This window comes from Leptinotarsa decemlineata, unplaced genomic scaffold (genome assembly GCF_025532065.1).
Source record: "Leptinotarsa decemlineata unplaced genomic scaffold, Ldec_3_MD MMD2_tig00000199_RagTag_RagTag, whole genome shotgun sequence".
Lineage (NCBI taxonomy): Eukaryota > Metazoa > Arthropoda > Insecta > Coleoptera > Chrysomelidae > Leptinotarsa > Leptinotarsa decemlineata.
In genome coordinates this window covers 18,288,659-18,307,601 of record NW_027412544.1, presented here as the reverse complement: position 1 = coordinate 18,307,601, position 18,943 = coordinate 18,288,659, and the positions used below count along the sequence as shown (strand labels likewise).

Below are 18,943 nucleotides of genomic sequence, written 5' to 3'. Positions count from 1 at the left end.
TAATTGAACTAATACTAAAATATTTATAAATTCATCACTTTTGTGTATAGTAGGCTTGCATTATAAATAAATAAATATATTTTGAAATTGAGCATGTCAAATATATTACCTCCAAAAATACCTACACCATATTCGTGAGAGTGAATGGAAACCAATAAAAAAAATTATCAATTCAGGCAGTGAACTCTTTTTTGGTTAGTAGTCTTGTATTGTGTATGACAATGAAATTTAAAAAGATGCTTTCAATGTAATTGTTACAACCATAACACAAAAAATTGCAGAAACAAAGTGATGCGTTCTTTTTGTGCTGGAGGAAATAAAATTGATCAACCTAAAAAAAATCAAAAAGATAAAAAAAGTGGAAACAGTTCATTGGCTAATGAAAAATTAAAAAAATATATAAAACATGTCATGCAGCAGTAAATTTAAGTAATTGTGAAAGGCACGATACGGAGCGAAAAAGAATTTCGACAATGACAATTTATTACCAAAAATTACATGTAATGTTTCTTAATCTACAAGAACTGTTGAAAATGACTACCTCCCGCTCGGATGCAAGAATCCAATCTTCTCTTCATCGACTCCCGAACTCTTTTAAAAACACCAAGATCGTTTCTGATTGCGTTAGACCCATCAATTATCCGATTTCTCAAATCTTCCACATTTTCCACTGTAATCGGAATGTTGTTAATAGGTACCAACGGAATTGTCAGTTTTTTATTACATGGTAGGTCCAGTGTAGTACGCTATACTTTTATTTCGACAACGTTAATAATTTTAAAATTACCAAAATTGTCATTGTCGAAATTCTTTTCGCCCCGTATTTTCGAAATAAAGCGCCCTATAAAAAAATCATCAAAAGACAAAATATCCTTAGAATAGTTCAAGGAATAGTTCCTTAATTTTTGACGCATGTTCAATAAACACCCTGTATAATGATAAAATTGCATGAGTAGTTGAAAGAAGTAGTACAGTAACTGATCATATAGTTACCCATTCTTCAAGATCATATAAATTGTCGATTATCAACTATGCTTTGAGTGATCATAAAATACAAATATTGGAAATTGAAGCGAGTGTGAATACAAGGAAAGAGTATCTATATTTAAAAAATGTTGGTAAAATTCAACAAAGAAACATTGAAAAGCACCTTGTGAACCTGTATGAAGAATTTTTAAAATCAAATAGGTTAGATGTACGATAAAATTGAATAAATTTTAGGAGAATATTCACTATTACAACTTTTATAACAAATCTGTTAAGGAAACAGTTGAATTTGCGAAAAAACAGTTTTATGAAATGGAGTTTGCAGAATCAACATCAAGTCAACATTGAGGAACCTCAATCCAAGTAAAAAGAAAAAAACAAAAATTATTTCTGTTAATTTGAATAAAAAACAAATAGAAGATACTGAAGTTTTTGAGAGTTTTAATGATCATTATTTGTTTGAAGGTGGTTGACAATGTTTCGTGGTGTATTTCATCAGTTCGGACTTCCATTGCCTAATATAATATAAATGGATTTGAAATTCCTGAAAGAATCTGTAAAAAATTAAAAACATTTACCAAAAAATAACAATTCCATTAAACAAAAAACTGAAATTACAAAGAAATAACATACAAGCGACAACAAAAAAAATTGAAATATTCAATACAAGCTGAAAATTATTTATATTATTAGTGAATATTACTGGAGTTTTTTCCCAATACCAAATCGTTATTTTTAACACCTCGACACGTGTTTCGATCACCAAGTGATCATCTCCAAGAGGAAGATTAAACTGGAAATTTCCCTAAGCTAAAGCTATTTATGCTATATAGGTATACCATACAGATAAACCATACAGGTATACCACACATACAGGTATATTACACCTACATTAATTTTACAATTTGCCTTATCTATTATTTTACAATTTGTCCTTATGGAATGTTTATATGTTATAGCTATATATAAAACAATTTTCAGCTATGTAAAACATTAATTTCACATTATTGCCTAACTAAATTTATTTTTACAATGTGTCCTTATGTAGTAATCAGTAAATCCATTAATGTTTGTTTGAAGGTCCAATAATATTATTTCAACAAGCTGTATAGTATGCTATTTGGTATTGGTCCGTCATCTTTATTCATAATATTATTATTATGTTTACTTATTTCTACACTCTCATAGGCATCTAGTTGCCTGCTGTTGTTAACTTGTCTAACTAATCTTATTGAACTGAAGTCTATGGAATGGTTTTGTTGCAAAATATGATGGGCGACTGCTGATTTTTCAGGTCTTCCATATTTTAAGTGTGCTGTGTTCCTTGTATCTTACTTTAATAGATCTTCTTGTCTGTCCATAATATTTTGCATCGCAGTCCTTACATTCAATTTCGTAAATTCAAGACTTGTCCGCATTCTAGACTTTGTCTTTTTGACTTCCCAAAAGGCTCTGTAGTGTATGACTTGTTTTAAAAACCACCTTCATACCTTGAAAATCTTTCCAAAGTTCTTCGTATATTGGTGGTATGGAACTGAGATGTATTTATCTTGGTTTTTGTCCTTTCTGAAAGTCGAGATTTCGTTCATTCTTAACGTAAACTTCTTCCTTATTATGTCATCTACAATACCCCTAGAGAAACCATTAGTGGCTGCTATTTCCTGTATTGTACGTTTTTCTTTTGTGAACCTATCATGTGTTAGAGGGAAAGTCAAAAGACATTGCACTAAAAAATTCAACCCAGCACAGTGATGATAACTGTCAGGAATATACCTGTACGTGCTTGTTTCTTTTCTAAATATATCGTATTCTAACCCTCCATATTGGCTCCTCATTACCAAAACGTCAAGAAATGGTAGTTGTCCCTTATTTTCTAATTCATACGTGAATTTTATTGATGGACATCTATTATTTAAAAAGGAAACAAAGTCCTCGATATTCGATTTTTTGGTATCGAATACCGCGGAAATATCATCCACATACCTTAGCCAAATCCTAGAAAAACACTTCGACTTTTCTTTGGTTTCCATTTCGAATCTGCTCATGAACAGGTCTGCCAGGTAGGGGGACAAGGGGTTTCCCATGGCCATTCCTTCCTGTTGTTCATAAAAGCAACCTTCTACCTGGAACCGATTTTGTTTCATACACAAATTAGTAAGAGAAACGAATTCATCGATTTCGTATTTATTAAAATTATTTTTCTCTAGTAATTCCCTGAGGTATTGCAAGGTCTGTGGAATTGGGACGCTGGGAAATAAGGAACTAACATCAAAAGAAACCAAAAGCTCACCTTCTTGCAGAAACATGTTTTTATATGTTGTATAAACTCTAAAGAGTTTTTTATACTAAAATCTGGTTCCGCAATAGGCAAGATTTCAAATTCCTTAGTAAGCTACTTTGCTATTTGGTGTGTAGGAGCTCCAATAGCTGACACGATGGGGCGCATTAGTTATCACCTGAAGACGATTGTGGATACCAACAATCAAAACGTCGTGATGTAACTTTGTTTGGAATCTTTTAATTTTTATTTAATATTATTTTTTAATTTTCAGCTTGTATTAATATTTCAATTTTTTATTTTTTTTGGTTGTCGCTTGTATGTTATTTCTTTGTAATTTCAGTTTTTTGTTTATTAATATTGTTACTTTTTGGTTATTCTTTTTAATTTTTCACAGATTCTTTCAGGGATGGAAGTCCGAACTGATGAAATTTTATTTATCACTTCATCATTATTGGTTCAAAACCATCATCCACCATTGTGACTACTGAGAGAATGACATGAATGAGTTATCCAAAATCAATTTATCTGAAGCCAGTAACTTATGATGAGATAGAAGATAAATTGATGATTTGAATGAAAAAAGCCTCTGAATTTGACGATATTACAACTAAAATTATAGAGTTGAATCAAAATTGTCACATCTGCGTCACATCCTTCAATATTTCAATTGATTCTGGTAAAATACCTCAAAAATTGAAAATTGCTAATTTTCATAAAAGGAAAACAAGATGATGCTAACAATTATAGACCGATTTCTGTTTTACCAATTATATCCAAAATTCTTGAGAAAGCAGTGTATAACAGATTATTGAAATATTTGGAATACATTTATTTCTTGTATCCAAATCTATATGGCTTTCGAAGGTCAAGTAGTACATAATGTGCCGCTTTGGAAATGATCTCTAATATTCAGTTAAAATTAGATGTGCTTAAAAAATGTTGACTGTCATTAGACCTCTTTAACCCTTTCGATGTTGATAATCATGAAATTTTTTTGAACGAATTATTTGATATTGGTATTAGAGGTAATGCATTTATATAGTTTCAAAATTATTCACCGCAGGGATCTATATTAGGACCTTTATTCTTTTTCATTTATATAATATATAATTAATACTATTTGATGATGACTTTGATCTATTCCAATGAAGATTCATCGCTACATAGTATGAAACAAAGCCGCAGCCTGTCCCTGTGTAGGCTTAGATTTTTAAAACTACACTACGCAACGGATTTTGATGCGGTTTTTTTCAATAGATAGAGTGATTCAAGACGAATGTTTATATGTATGTAACCTGCATAATATAGTAGAAAAATACTGATAATTTAAGAGGTTTCTAATATGATATCGTAAATGAACACTTTTTTGCGCTTACATTGCAAATGCTGGCTGAACCATACGAGATAGATAAAAAATTAAATTTGAATTTTAAAAAATCGTTTATGTTTATTGATGGAAAGCCCATGTAAAACAACAACTTCCAAATTAGTGTTAGGACACAACAAAATTGAAAGGTCCACTAGTGTTCAAGTTTTTAGGTGGAATATCCAAATCAATGTAATTCAAAAAATGTTACTTCTAATCATTGGAATTCTATATAAAATAAACTATTTTTTTAAGCATCTGAAGCTATTTTACTTCTCGCTCATTCATTCAAAACTACAGTATTCAATTAGTATATGGGAAACTGTTCATGCTTCAAATAAAACTTTGAAGCCATTAAGGAGTTTCCAAAATAAAACCGTTAAATACTTTTTTCATCTACCTTCCTTAGAACCAACTGAAAACTTTTTGAACCAAAGTGTTTACTCGATATCATTTTATTTATAAATTGAAAGTATGCACCTTTCTGCAGTCTATTATAAGGAATAAAAAATATTCCACAATGAAATTTATATAACATAGAAATGTACATGATCAATCAACAAGACAGGTCAATAATCTGGTAACAAAAATCTCAAATCTGCATTTTCCAGAAAAAACGATATTTTACAAAGGAATAATTGCATATAATGAATTACCAAATGACGTTAAACACAGAAAAATAAAAAATAGCATTTAAGAACTATTAGTTTTATTAATTCACTTTTAATTTACTTCATCATATTTGTTTTGTTTTTTATTATTAATTAGAGTCACTAGACCAACTCTGAAATAGCTCCCTTTGAAGTTATATGTTTACATATGAATATTTCTTGTATAAATAATTCCCTGTATAAACCATTGTAGTTTCTTGGAAATAAATACGAGTTAATGTTTATTATTATTATCTTTAGAATGTAAACAGAAATAAAATTAAATTGTGGGTGGTCAGAGGAGTGCTCATCTGTTTATCTTCATTTTATATTATTTCTAGAAACGTGGATTCGTTTTCCGATAGCGTTTCAGGATAACTTTCCAAATTTCTGCTAACACAGTTAGTTGTTAGTTTTAAAGATTGGTCAAACCAATAACGCTGACATTAAAACTTGGCAAGCTAACTTGGGTGTCACACCGATAGGTGGTTCCACTTATGTCCCGCTTGCTTTTACGCATTCAGTTCACAGAGACTGAATACTTTCTTGGTAGATTAGTTTTAGTTGGGTTTGAAATAGTGTCCTGTGTCAGGTAATTTTCTATTGACATGTGTATTCGCTTATTATCGGTCCTCTTTACCATTAGGTGAATTTTATACAAGGTATCACGCTGTTGAAGTGTAGCAGAAAGGTGTTTAGTTCTGTGTCTCCCTGTGTCTCCATACTTGGTGTCCAAGGTATCATCAACGTATTTCAACCAGACTCGAGACTCCTTGTAGCTTTCTTCAACAACCACCGTTTTAGAGCATCCCATGTATATGAGAGCTATATGAGTAGTGCAACTGATGATCCCATTGGCAGTCCATCGTCTTTGTCCCTCAGCTGAAAACAACAGTTTTGAACACAGCATTTCCATGATTCTGTTTGGCTTTCAGATTCTCATCTTCGGATAGCTCCTCTAGATGATCTGAAGTACTTTCTTATGATGTATGATGTTCAGAATTTCTATAATTAACTTGACAAAGTACTTTGAATTGTTCGTGAAAGATGAGGTTTTCCTGACAATGATTGAATAATTTGAATAATATTACGAAATAATAATTTTTAACGTGTGCTTATAAACATTTATTATAAAAAAGATAATAGTTAATTATCGAGTTTATAAAACAAATAAAAACAATTCGACATTTATCAAAAATAACCTAAACATTATTTTTAAGAATCACTGTTGGTAGATGATTTGTATCAACAACATTTTCAAAATTTGTCGTTTACCATTTTTTATTCATTCGTTTTTTTTTTTTGTATGAACAAAAAAATATTTCTAACTTCTTTTGACATCAAATCATAAGTGAATTATGAAGTTATAAGTGACTGAATCTTTGGAACAGAAGATTGATCAGAGAGGAGTATTCTTCTTGAGAATATGCATTTATTCTACAGAAACAATTCACCAACTGATTCATATGTTGAGCAGAGTTTCAACTCTTGTAAAACTCTTTTGAAATATCAGAGAAGCATAAGTTTATAGAAGAATACTAGAAATCTTTTCAGAAAATTATGATGTAGAAATTCTCGAATGTTCTACATTTGATTAAGATGTGGCCTGATTACATAAACAGAGCAGAATCAAACCATTTTATTGATTAGTACCATTTGACTGATTAGTATCATTACTGTATTTTCATTTATTTTTTCTAGAGTCTCCTGAATTATATGCTGGTAGAGCTGGCCGATATTATAGACATGATACTGTTGATACAAATGGAGAGATGATACTCGAATGGGGAAGGATAGTGAAAAATGTGACGGTATCTTCAAAATATGCAGTACGATTTGAAATACCTGGTTCCGTGTGGCAAAGTTGTGGTACACAAGGAAAGGTAAATTAATATATTTATCTCCATTGCTCTAAATATTTTCAATAATTTCATAATACTTTCAGCACTGGATTAGATTGGAAATATTTCCTGACATCTTGATAAAATCTTTAAAGGTTGGAGTTGATCCTTCAGATAATAGTTACATGCCTTCAGTAATTGTAGTGAATGGAGGCCATTCAACGAATTCGATGTCAGAATTAAATACAGTTAATGTTAAAAGCCATGACACGTCAGTTGTGCTACTATCAAATGCTGATAAGGTAAATATATTCCAATAATCATATGTGAATGAGTTGGGAACATATTTGATGAAAATTCATGATTACGCATTTAGGCATCACTTTTTAAGTTCCTTACTATATACTTTCCATACAAATAGTTATAGAATTTTCACAATAAATTTTATTTATTTTTTTTTTATTTATTTCAGTTTGTGTCTGAAAGTTACTTCTTTGCATGATCTACACATCCATGTATAGAGTTACTTATTTTCAAATTGATTACTTTCTTCCTTTCTTTGGAAGATTCCCTCATCCCTTTTTTTTGTATCAAGGTGGAGTAGTAGAAAGCCAAAAATTTTCTTTCCCAAAAATTTAAAACCCGTTTAGCTATATGGTAGTTTCATAGGTTACTGGTACATCAAACTATTCTACAGTATGTTTTATATCAAATGCTCAAAAAAAGTCACCCCTCTTTTTGCATATTCGTGGATCTAGTAAAAGCTTTTGACATAGTGTGTCACCAAAAACTCCTGAAAACCGTTGAAAGTGCAGGGTTGAGAGGCAATATATATAAACTGATAAAATGTTATCTAGAAAGAAGAAAGCAATGCGTAAAAATTGACGGCAGACTCAGTCACTTTGAAACTGTGGAATTTGGAGTCCCACATGGTACATTATAGGGCCCCATTTTATTTAACATATAGCTGAATGATTTATACAATGTTGATACAGAAGGCCACATAATCAGTTTCGCGGATGACACCGTAATCTTCTATTCTGGTGAAAATTGGCAACAGTTGTTTGGCAGAGTCGAGAAAGATTTCCTCAAAATAAAAAAATGGTTCGACTTCAAATTACTCACAATTAATTTCGATAAGACGTTTTCAATCAAAACCAATTTTCCGGATAATTCACATCTATCAATCACCGACAATAATAACACCTTCACTATACCCATAATCAACATAAAACACTTTGAAGTCTACTTAGATAGTCACATGAAATGGGACACTCACATACAAAAGCTCACTTTCAAATTGAGAAACCTCATAGCAAAGTTTAAACATATCAAGAAATTTCTTGAAATAAGATACTTTATACTTCGCACTGGTGGAATCACAATTGAGGTACAGAATTATAGCTTGGGGAGGTGCCTACAATAATCAAATGAATGGACTCGACGTACTCCAGAAATGAATACTAAAGATAATATACTCGAAAGATCGATTATATTTCAGTGATGGAATTTATCAACTAGCAATAGTTTTAGATACTAAGCAATTATTTTTGAACGTTGATAGTGAAGCAGAAAAAAGAAGGATATAAAAATTACTATGTGTACATATATAATACTCGGAAAGGAGATAATCACCTCGCAGTGCCCTTCGTCTCTAAAACAATTACCCGACGTTCATCATATTTCCTCAAACCCAGAGTATACAATGCAGTTCCCAGTGAACTGAGAACAATCAACTCGCTAAGCTTATTCAAGAAAGAACTGAAAAATTGGATTTCAAACCTTCCTAGATCAGTCACCCATCAACTGATCGATATAAAAAATAATTTCTGAAATAATACAATACGACCAAAAGCTGTTCTACAGAGGTCTTCGTTTTCATTGTAGACCAAGTTTTCTTCAATGAAAAAGTATTGATACTATAAATCTCAATACTATATATATATATATATATATATATATATATATATATATATATATATATGTGTATGTGTGTATATCTATGTATGTATATGTATACATTAATTGATCTTTCGTCAACATCTTTTATTATTTACTATCATTATTTTCTTTCATTGTTCCACGACAAGCATATGTTTTTGTGGATTATCACTCACATTTATTCATTCATATTTCATTACCTGATATAATACTATGTAAATTATGTACAAAAATATCAACAAAATCATTTAACTACCTGATTAAATTATTATATATTATATATTTAACTGTGTCATTTGTTGAATAAATATATTATTATTATTATTATATGACAGTAGGTAATGACAAAACTTATTAGATGAATGATAAAATCTGGTAAAACAGATAGATTTTGATAAAAAAATCAGGTACAGTATTACTTCTATGAAAACTTCTAATAAGTTTTGTTCTTAAGTAGTGTTATATAAAAGACATTGTAGAATAGTTTAATGTATAAGTAATTGATGAAGCTACACTGTAGCGATGCACTTTTTAAATAAAATTAATTGTGAAAATTCTATGACTATTATCATGGATAGTGTTATTTATTTTCGTCAAGTAATGGTTCATAGTATTCATAATTTTTACTAAATAGTTTACAAAACTGCACACTTGTTTCTTTATGCAAAACCTTCTTCACTCATTCAATGTAATAAAGTACATTATATTAATCAGGCCTGAAAAAGATACTGTAAAGTGAAGCAAGTGTTGCTGTTTTGTACTCTGTTTAACGAAAATGTCATGTAATGATCTGCTCAGTGAATGTTTTCAAAATGAAGTGAATATGTTTCTTACTGTTTTTTGTGTTTACAATCATCCACAATTTGAAAAATGAATGAAATGGTAACCACTGAAAAGTCCAATTCGTCAATGACTTTTATTTTTTATTTTATTTATTTATTGCACGAGATAACCCCTTTTATAATTGTACAAACATCAAATATAATAAATATTCATATATAATTCAAGAATTGAAGAAAAGACTTGAAATGTATATTCATGAATTTTACCAACAAATTTAATTATCAATGAAAATAAATTATTTCAATATTTACTTTTCTTTAGATGAATAACGTTTCGAAAAAGTATCCTTGTCCGTTATCAATATCCAATAAGTTCAATAAGAAGATTTGACAGATATTTGTTTTTAAGATAAAAATATTCGAACTTGATTGCTTTCTTCCTTTCTTCAGACATTTTCCTCTTTTTCATGTATGAAGATGGAGAAGTAGAAAGCCAAAAAGCTTTTTTCCCAATAAATTCACTTGTGAAGAATGCCTTCTTTGAAAACAAGATTTTTCCTTTGACAAACGTCAAAAGAATAAAATATCCAGATGTCATGAATAGAAACACAGGAATGATATCTGGAAATTTCATTCTTCTGACGATTATCTATATTTGCATTATTACATACAATTATTTTCAGTATTATCCCATAATTGAAATAAACATCATCAAATGTCGCAATAATGGAATTGATTGTAAGGTACATGGAATAACTGTTGTTGGGGTAAAAAAACAATCATTTTGTGAGTTGAAGACATCTGTATCTTTTCTGGCTAATGACTGGGATTTGAGTCAAGATGCCACTGTTGGACCAACATTGTCCACAATAGGTGAGTTGAAATTCGAATTTGCAACAACTTGGGAATGATGTCAACTTGAAAAATGATATATTTATATATATATATATATATATATATATATATATATATATATATATATATATATATATATATATATACAGGGTGTCCCTGGACTTCCTCTTTTCCTCTCGGGAATATATAGATGGGGTCAAAATATCACCAGTACTTCATTTAACTTTTTTTCCTAAAATCCTTCGTTACCAAGTAACAGGCCCTCGAAGTTACAAAATGAAAAATGTTTTTCTTTGATAACTTTTCAAGTGAATATTCAAAATCATCCAAATTTTGGTAATTGACTAAACAAATGAATTCCTTCGATGAGCTTTCATGCAGGAGTCAGTTGTTTTGCTACAAAGTCAGGAACGGACTACCCCCGATGGTCTACACCCCAAAACTTTGAAATGACAGATATTTTTCAATATTTTTCAACAAATTAAGGTTACTTGGACAATTTTATGTACTGCTGAATGATAGAAGCCCGCTTATATTCAAATCTGAGATTTCATTAAAGCCCGTTCTATAATTGTCGGTACATAAACATTGTTAGTTATAATCACATGAGTAAATGAATGAATGATATGCATTGTTATTGACTGAAGACTGTAAGTATATACCATCGATGTATATTAAGTGATAACTTTCATTCTTTTATTTTCGAGTCCTTTCTCCTTTATTTTCTCAAAGCAATGCTTTATGTGGCTAAATCTTTAATTATTTGTAATATTGACATTGTTAATTTTATTGTTTTTGATAAATAAATATCATTACATATTATTATTATATTTTGGATAGCTACCTTGTACCTTTTCAGTTCTTCATTATTGTCAGGAGTCAGGACCTCTGTTTCCCGCAGAGCTCCTTTTAAGATTTACTTATTAGTCAGTGAGTTATGCTTGAAGACTGGCAGTAAACAAATCTAAAGAAATGAACTTTAAATGTTCAAGCCAGTCTCAGATATACCTACACAGTAGATTGAATGGACTGACGCCTATCAGAAAACAACTACTCCACTGGCTAATACCACGAACAACGTTGGATTATATCCGACAGGCGTCAGTGCAGGAGTCTTCACAGAAAATTTCCTGCATATGCAATGAGCCTTTTTCCTGAGAATAGTACAGCGAACGTGTCACGAGAGGCAGCACTAGTAGTAGAGATAAACATAAACTATTCACATGGAAAACAGTGTTATTTAATATTAATTTATTATTTAAAAATATAAATCTGATATAAAAAATTATTTTGTGCTAGTATAATGCCAACAAAGCATTGCTGTTTTGCGAATTGTACGTCGGATAAACGATATCCAATTTTAAACCATTTATAAAACCTCATATTAATGAGGTTAGATGTAAGAAATGGATACATGTTTCGAGGAGAGTGGATTTAACAGTGCAAAAAATAAATATATATATATATATATATATATATATATATATATATATATATATATATATACATTCATATGTATGCGTATGCTCTAAACATGAAATAAATTGTAAATTTTTCATAGTTAATTACCATTGATTAGAATGAGATATAACCTCAATCGTTTATTAAATTATATTCATTTATTATATTTAATTAAATTTATTTCATTACCATCTATATTTGATTCATATTTCACTCGGAAATAAATCTGAAATTCATAATTATTTTAAATTTCTTTTATTACAGTTTGAATCTACCGCTACTCTTTCACTAGAGTCTGTATACTAACCTGTCTATTAATTCACTTTTTTTCCAGTTGCTTTTAAATTACGGCATGCAAGCCAACGTTTTAATGTTAAAACATTGTTATTCTTTACAGTTGCAAATTTTAGTTTTGCTCCAGAAACATTTTCTTCTGTTAAAAACATTCTTTTTTAATTGTACTTTACCATATGTTTATATGAGGATTAGGCATTGTTTGTCCCTACCGAACTACTAGCGACTAGAATTTCGGAACGGTCACACTTGCAGACCGGTTTCGGGCTCCGTAGCTACTCGTCAGTGCAAGATAGTGACCATCATCGACCTAAAGTCAATGATATTCCATAATTGGAAATCGAAATTCTTTCAGAGTATTTCATTCATCGTCTCAAGTTGGAGCGAACAACAAAAATGTCACTCCATCTAGTATCTAGTGGACGAGGTACTAACCAACTGCATATCCGAAATTTGCCCAATTCCTCTGAATAAGGAAGAAAAACTTTCTTATTAGTCAGTGGGCTATGCTTGAAGACTGGCAGTAAACAAATCTAAAGAAATGAGGTTTTTCTTCCATATTCAGAGGAATCGGGCAAATTTCGGGTATGCAGTTGGTTAGTACCCCGTCCACTAGATGGAGTGACATTTTTTTGTTCGCTCCAACTTAGGTTAGGTCCAAAGTGAGTGGGTCTATTCGAACCTCCACCGCAACCCGCAAGGATTTATTGTGGCTCACACCTATTCACACTCGGCCAAATAAACCCAGCTTCTTAACGAAGCCGGATAGTTTGTATGGTGAGTGGTCTTTCAGGTCAGATGGTAAGACGGTAGATGGTAAGACGGCTCTGCCCTACTCTAAAGACCTGATTCGGTCCCCAGTGGGGCAGGCACAAAATATATGCTCTGTTAATGAGGTAGTCGGATAGTGAAGTTGCAAGATTTCCACCCTGATACCCACGACAACCTAGCCATATGAGGTTTTTTGCACGTCAGCTACACCTGACGATGCCTTAGATTCAGCCGTGCAGGGCGTTTTCGCCTCTGGTTTTGGTGAATCGTCACTTGAGCGCAAACGTTTGCTAACCTGCTCATGGGGGGTTTGTTTCCCCACGTGAGACAGATTCTGCGTACACCGCTCAAGAATTTGGGCAAGGCGGTTTAAGGTACCGTGCTCTTAAGGAGATGACTCAGTCGTTTCCTGTCCGCACCTCCAAACCTTTTTTTTATGGTTCAGTTGTTGGATCAGGAGTTGGGGATTTGAGAAGCTCTCGCTCCTGAACTAAATTTACAGTGAGGTCAGTTGGAGTCGTAAACTCGACATCCATCTCTTCTGTAGACTCGCTCCTGATCTAAGTTTACAGGGAGGTCAGTTGGAGTCGTAAGCTCGACATTCATCTCCTCTGTTAACTAACTCCTGATCTAAGTTTACAGGGAGGTCCGTTGGAGTCGTAAACTCGACATCCATCTCCTCTAAGAAATAATATTTAAGTTTACTCTGTCCATAACAGTCCCACGAGTAGCTAGGGAAAGAAGGTCAATCACGGCAGAGCCCCGCATTACAGTGACAAGGCGATGCTACGACGAGAGGGCTCCCAGCATCTCACAGGTTCCGTAAAGACAGCTGATAGGCTCAGTGTCATTCATCCTCTCGGCACGGATATACACACCTTAGAATTAAGCCATCATTGGGATGCCATTCAGTTAGGGAATAACAGAACCAGAAGTGATTCTGTCATTCCCGTATCCAGCAGGGAAGGGTGGAAGCAGGCATCCGATGGCCGGTTTTCTCAACCCCCACATCCCGAGCCAATGCACGCGCCAAAAACAGCATGCACAGTGGTTCCGGCAGTAAAAGATAAACAAGGACAGCCAACCCGCCTCGCTCCAACTTAAGACGAGGAATGAAATACTCTGAAAGAATTTTGATTTTCAATTATGTAATATCATTGACTTTAGGTCGATGATGATCACTATCTTGCACTGACGAGTGTCTAAGGAGCCCGAAATCGGTCTGCAAGTGTGCCCGTTTCAAAATTGAAGGTCGACTCTTTTAGTTGTATTGCCAATTGCATATGCAGGAAATTTTTTTTGAGGATTCCTGCACTGACACCCGTCGGATATTTGAAGTCCATTTTTTTAGATCTCCTTTTAAGAGTCGATTATAGAAAGCTATATCCGTCCTCTTCGGGTCACGGGACTTCACAGTGGTCCTAAGATTCTGGCTTACCGTATAGGTCAACAGGCGGTGGTTTGACATAGAAATATGATCCGACACTTGCCAGTCCTGGATTTTGTTTGATATTTTGGCTGTCGTCAGCGTCAGCGATATCTATTAATGTTTGGCTACAGGCGTTAATAAATGTCGGCTTCGTGCCTCTGTTTAAGATTGTTAGATCTTTCTTAATTATATATTCATATAGGTACTTACCTCGGGCGTTGATATCCTTGCTGCCCCCAGCTCAAGTGGTGAGAGTTTGAGTCGCAACCCAATATAAGCTCCACCCTCTGGTTGAGGCAGTGATCCACTAGTACCTCCATTTCTCTGGTCGGTGGTAGTGGCTGCATCTGAAGGGAGGTACACCGATGCGAGTATATATTTGCATATTTGCCTTTTCCATCTGGATATTCCAATTTAACCGCAGTAAGGTCTGAGGTGCTGAATTGTGCCAATGGAAAGGCTCTGTAATTCCTAGGAACGTAAACAGCTGTCCTAGGTTGCTGATTGCTTGGTAAGCTGAAAATTTGACCAGTTAGGCTACTGGAACCAGTAATTTTGGTCTTGATTATCTAGGGCTCCTGGATCAAAGCTATTGCATCCTCCAATACATCAAGGTGGTGACATAGTGTTGCCATTGCCGCCGATTTGTGTTGGAGGTTGCATTGTATTATATTCATCTTTTTTCCAACGTCCTTGCCCATGAGACAGTTGTTGGTCTATCTGCTCCCCCGCTACGACGGCCTCGCTGTATTTAGGTGTCTTCTCCGTCAGGTCATCGACTGTCATCTGTCCAAATGCTTCGACTTCTTTTTCGGGAATCATAGTGGCCTTGGGGTCAATATCTACTTTAGGTGGCTAGTCCTACAAGGACCTAGGGTCTTCAGAGGTACCCACGGCCTCTTTCCTTGTTGCTCTTATAGTCAATAAGGTAAAAACGTAGCTTATTCTCATCGACTTCTTCTTGAGGACAGCCATATCATCGTCTCCGATCCCGAAGACGAAGAGGTGTCCTTGTGGGTTCACCTTTACATCATAGTGGAAAGTTCACCATCTTACCACCGTCAGGTCAGGGTTCTGCGCCTTCAACCGACCAAGGACTTATAATATAGATGTTGTACAAATATGTAACTTTAACATAAATAAAGTTAGGTGTTGCTATAACAGGTTATGGCCCCAGACCCGCGAAAATCCAGTAAGTTTATGAAAAAAGTTTAATATTCTCCATAATTAAAAGTGCAACATGACGACTGGGAGTTCGCAGTAGAACATTTTATCTCTCTTTTTCAGAATGTATAATCTGCTATTTTGTGTAACCTCACAAATAGTTACAATATTCAAAATCAAAGTATTCAATATCGACGCAACTAATAATTGCAATAAAGAACTCACACCAATCGATTCAATAAATTTTTAATTAATCATCCATTTTTGAAAGTGGTTATGTAATTTGATTTAATATTATTTTACATTTCAGGTCAAGACTCAAATAGCGATTTCGCCATTTCTAACTCAAACGGATGCAAGGTGTATGTTTGGGGTTTGAATGACAAAGATCAACTTGGGGGAATGAAAGGCTCTAAAGTAAAACTACCAGTTCTTTCAGATTTCCTTAGCATGTTGAGGCCTATACACATTGCTGGAGGTTCAAAATCTTTATTTATAGTGTCTCAAGAAGGAAAGGTTTGTTTGTAATATTTTTGAAAATAAATTTGTTTATATTTAATTCATTTTACAGCTTTATGCTTGTGGTGAGGGAACTAATGGTCGTCTAGGACTAGGACATAATAATAATATTCCGAGTCCAAGACCAATACCGTTTTTGAGTCAGTATGTCATCAAAAAGGTTGCTGTTCATTCCGGAGGAAAACATGCTATGGCTCTTACTTTAGATGGAAAAGTGAGCCTTATTGTTTCGAAATAAAATTGTTTTGTAACTTATGGTATTTAAGGTATTTTCTTGGGGAGAAGGTGAAGACGGTAAATTAGGTCACGGAAATAGACTCAATTTAGACAAACCTCGTATGATTGAGATTTTGCGAAGCAAAAAAATTAGAGATATAGCCTGCGGGAGTTCTCATTCTGCTGCAATAACAAGTAGCGGAGAATTATTCACTTGGGGTTTGGGTGAATATGGACGATTGGGACACGGAGATAATGTCACGCAACTCAAACCAAAGTTGGTATGTTTCTTTTCGCATCCATGAAACTGTCAGTTATAAAAAATATGTCATTTTAATTTTTTTTAGGTGAAAGCACTTGTTGGCCATAGGGTAATTCAAGTAGCCTGTGGCAGTCGAGATGCGCAAACTTTAGCACTTTCAGATGAAGGGTTAGTTTTTTCCTGGGGAGATGGAGATTTTGGAAAATTGGGAAGGGGTGGATCTGAAGGTTGTAATGTTCCTCATAACATAGAGAGGCTCAATTCACTTGGAGTTATCCAAATCGAGTGTGGTGCGCAGTTTTCATTGGCGTTAACGAAGGCTGGAGATATTTGGACCTGGGGAAAAGGAGATTATTTCAGGTTGAATTTTTTGTACTTCTTTTCATTCCATTTAATCAGTTTTTTTATTTTTATCATCTATTGCAGACTTGGTCATGGTACCGATCAGCATGTCAGGAAACCAACAGTTATTGATACTTTGAGAGGTAAAAAAGTGATTCACGTAGCTGTGGGTGCTTTACATTGTTTGGCAGTAACTGACAATGGACAGGTTTATGCTTGGGGTGACAACGATCATGGTCAGCAAGGTAATGGAACAACAATTGTCAACCGAAAACCTGCTTTGGTACATGGACTCGAAGATGTGCAAATAAATCGTGTTGCCTGTGGTAGTTCACATTCCATAGCATGGATGTTGCAAGATACACAAATAGTATCCAAAGTAGAACCAGTTATATTTCCAGTGGCTAAAGATCCACTGGGATCGTCAATCCTAGGCTTGTATGATGGAGAAAAACCTCAGTTACATGTGAACAATAAAAATGCTCCAACACTTAGTAGTATAGTTATGTCACTGGAAAGTAATACAGCAAAACAACAGGCATTACAACATATACTCAATGCCATGCATATTCAGCAGTTGAGGCAAGCAGTTGTTAAGTCTTTATGTAGTCATACAAACATTAATAACAACACAAAGGTTAGTGAGTACTATCGATATTTACAATTCTGTGATAATCACTCATTATCTTACAGCCTGATGGTTCTCCTGATACTCCTTATGAACGCCCTTTAATAAATGGATTGTCTAATAACAAGGACGGAGAGATTGCATTGGGAGGAGGTGAAGCACCCGTATCTCTTGCCGAAATAGCAGCAATAAATGTAAATATTAATGCCTTTAACGATAAATTTATCGTATATATATATATATATATATATATATATATATATATATATATATATATATATATATATAATAAATAGATAAGTACTTTTTGATCATTCCCAAATTGATTTCAATTTAAGAGCCACCGGTAGACAGCTGTTTCAGCCTATTGGGCATCTTCAGTACCGGGCAGGCGGTCCTCGATCTAAGACAAAATGAGAAAAACCAAGAAAGTACTTGATAAAAATAGCTGCGTAAACGCAAGCAAAACATAACTGGAACCACCTATTGGTGTGACACCCAAGTCAACTTGCCAAGTTTTTATGTCAGTGTTGGTGGTTTGACCAATCAACCGACAACTGCAGTAGCAGAAATTTGGGAAGCTAACCTGAAATGCCATCGGAAAACGATTCCACATATTTCTAGAAATGATATGAAATCTAGAAAGGTTAATGCAGTAATGAAAAACTAGAAAAGTACTTGATAAAAATAGCTGCGTAAACGCAAGCGAAACATTAGTAGAACCACCTATTGGTGTGACATTGTAGCAGCTTGACTGCATTAACCTTTCTAGATAGAATAAATAATTAGATAGATAAATAATTTTTGGGAAAGAAAGTTTTTGGCTTTCTACTACTCCATTTTGATACAAAAAAAAAGAATGAGGGAATCTTCCAAAGAAAGGAAGGAAGTAATCGATTTGAAAATAAGTAACTCTATACATGGATGTGTAGATCATGCAAAGAAGTAACTTTCAGACACAAACTGAAAGAAAGTACTCCTGAAATAGCTACTCTCATATAAACATTGAATTACTTGAAAGAAAAAAATTCTTTCGAAACAAATACTTCTATATGAACACTGAATTATACAGAAGATACTTTTCTACACTCAGTTTGTATTTCAAACATTCGTTGTGGAATAAAAATCAGATATCATTCACATGAGTTCTACTT

At 33.4% G+C, this 18,943-nt stretch overlaps 1 protein-coding gene across 1 annotated transcript in view; it reads left to right on the top strand.

Moving 5' to 3' along the window:
- HERC2 (E3 ubiquitin-protein ligase HERC2) overlaps positions 1-18,943 on the top strand; it is a 196,876-nt gene that overhangs the window by 117,666 nt on the left and 60,267 nt on the right. Inside the window, exons 30-38 of the mRNA XM_074173110.1 lie at positions 6,986-7,167; positions 7,230-7,427; positions 10,532-10,721; positions 16,133-16,338; positions 16,394-16,555; positions 16,608-16,838; positions 16,905-17,179; positions 17,246-17,798; positions 17,855-17,983. Coding sequence (XP_074029211.1) covers positions 6,986-7,167; positions 7,230-7,427; positions 10,532-10,721; positions 16,133-16,338; positions 16,394-16,555; positions 16,608-16,838; positions 16,905-17,179; positions 17,246-17,798; positions 17,855-17,983 — 2,126 coding nt within the window. The remainder of the gene's footprint in view (positions 1-6,985; positions 7,168-7,229; positions 7,428-10,531; positions 10,722-16,132; positions 16,339-16,393; positions 16,556-16,607; positions 16,839-16,904; positions 17,180-17,245; positions 17,799-17,854; positions 17,984-18,943) is intronic.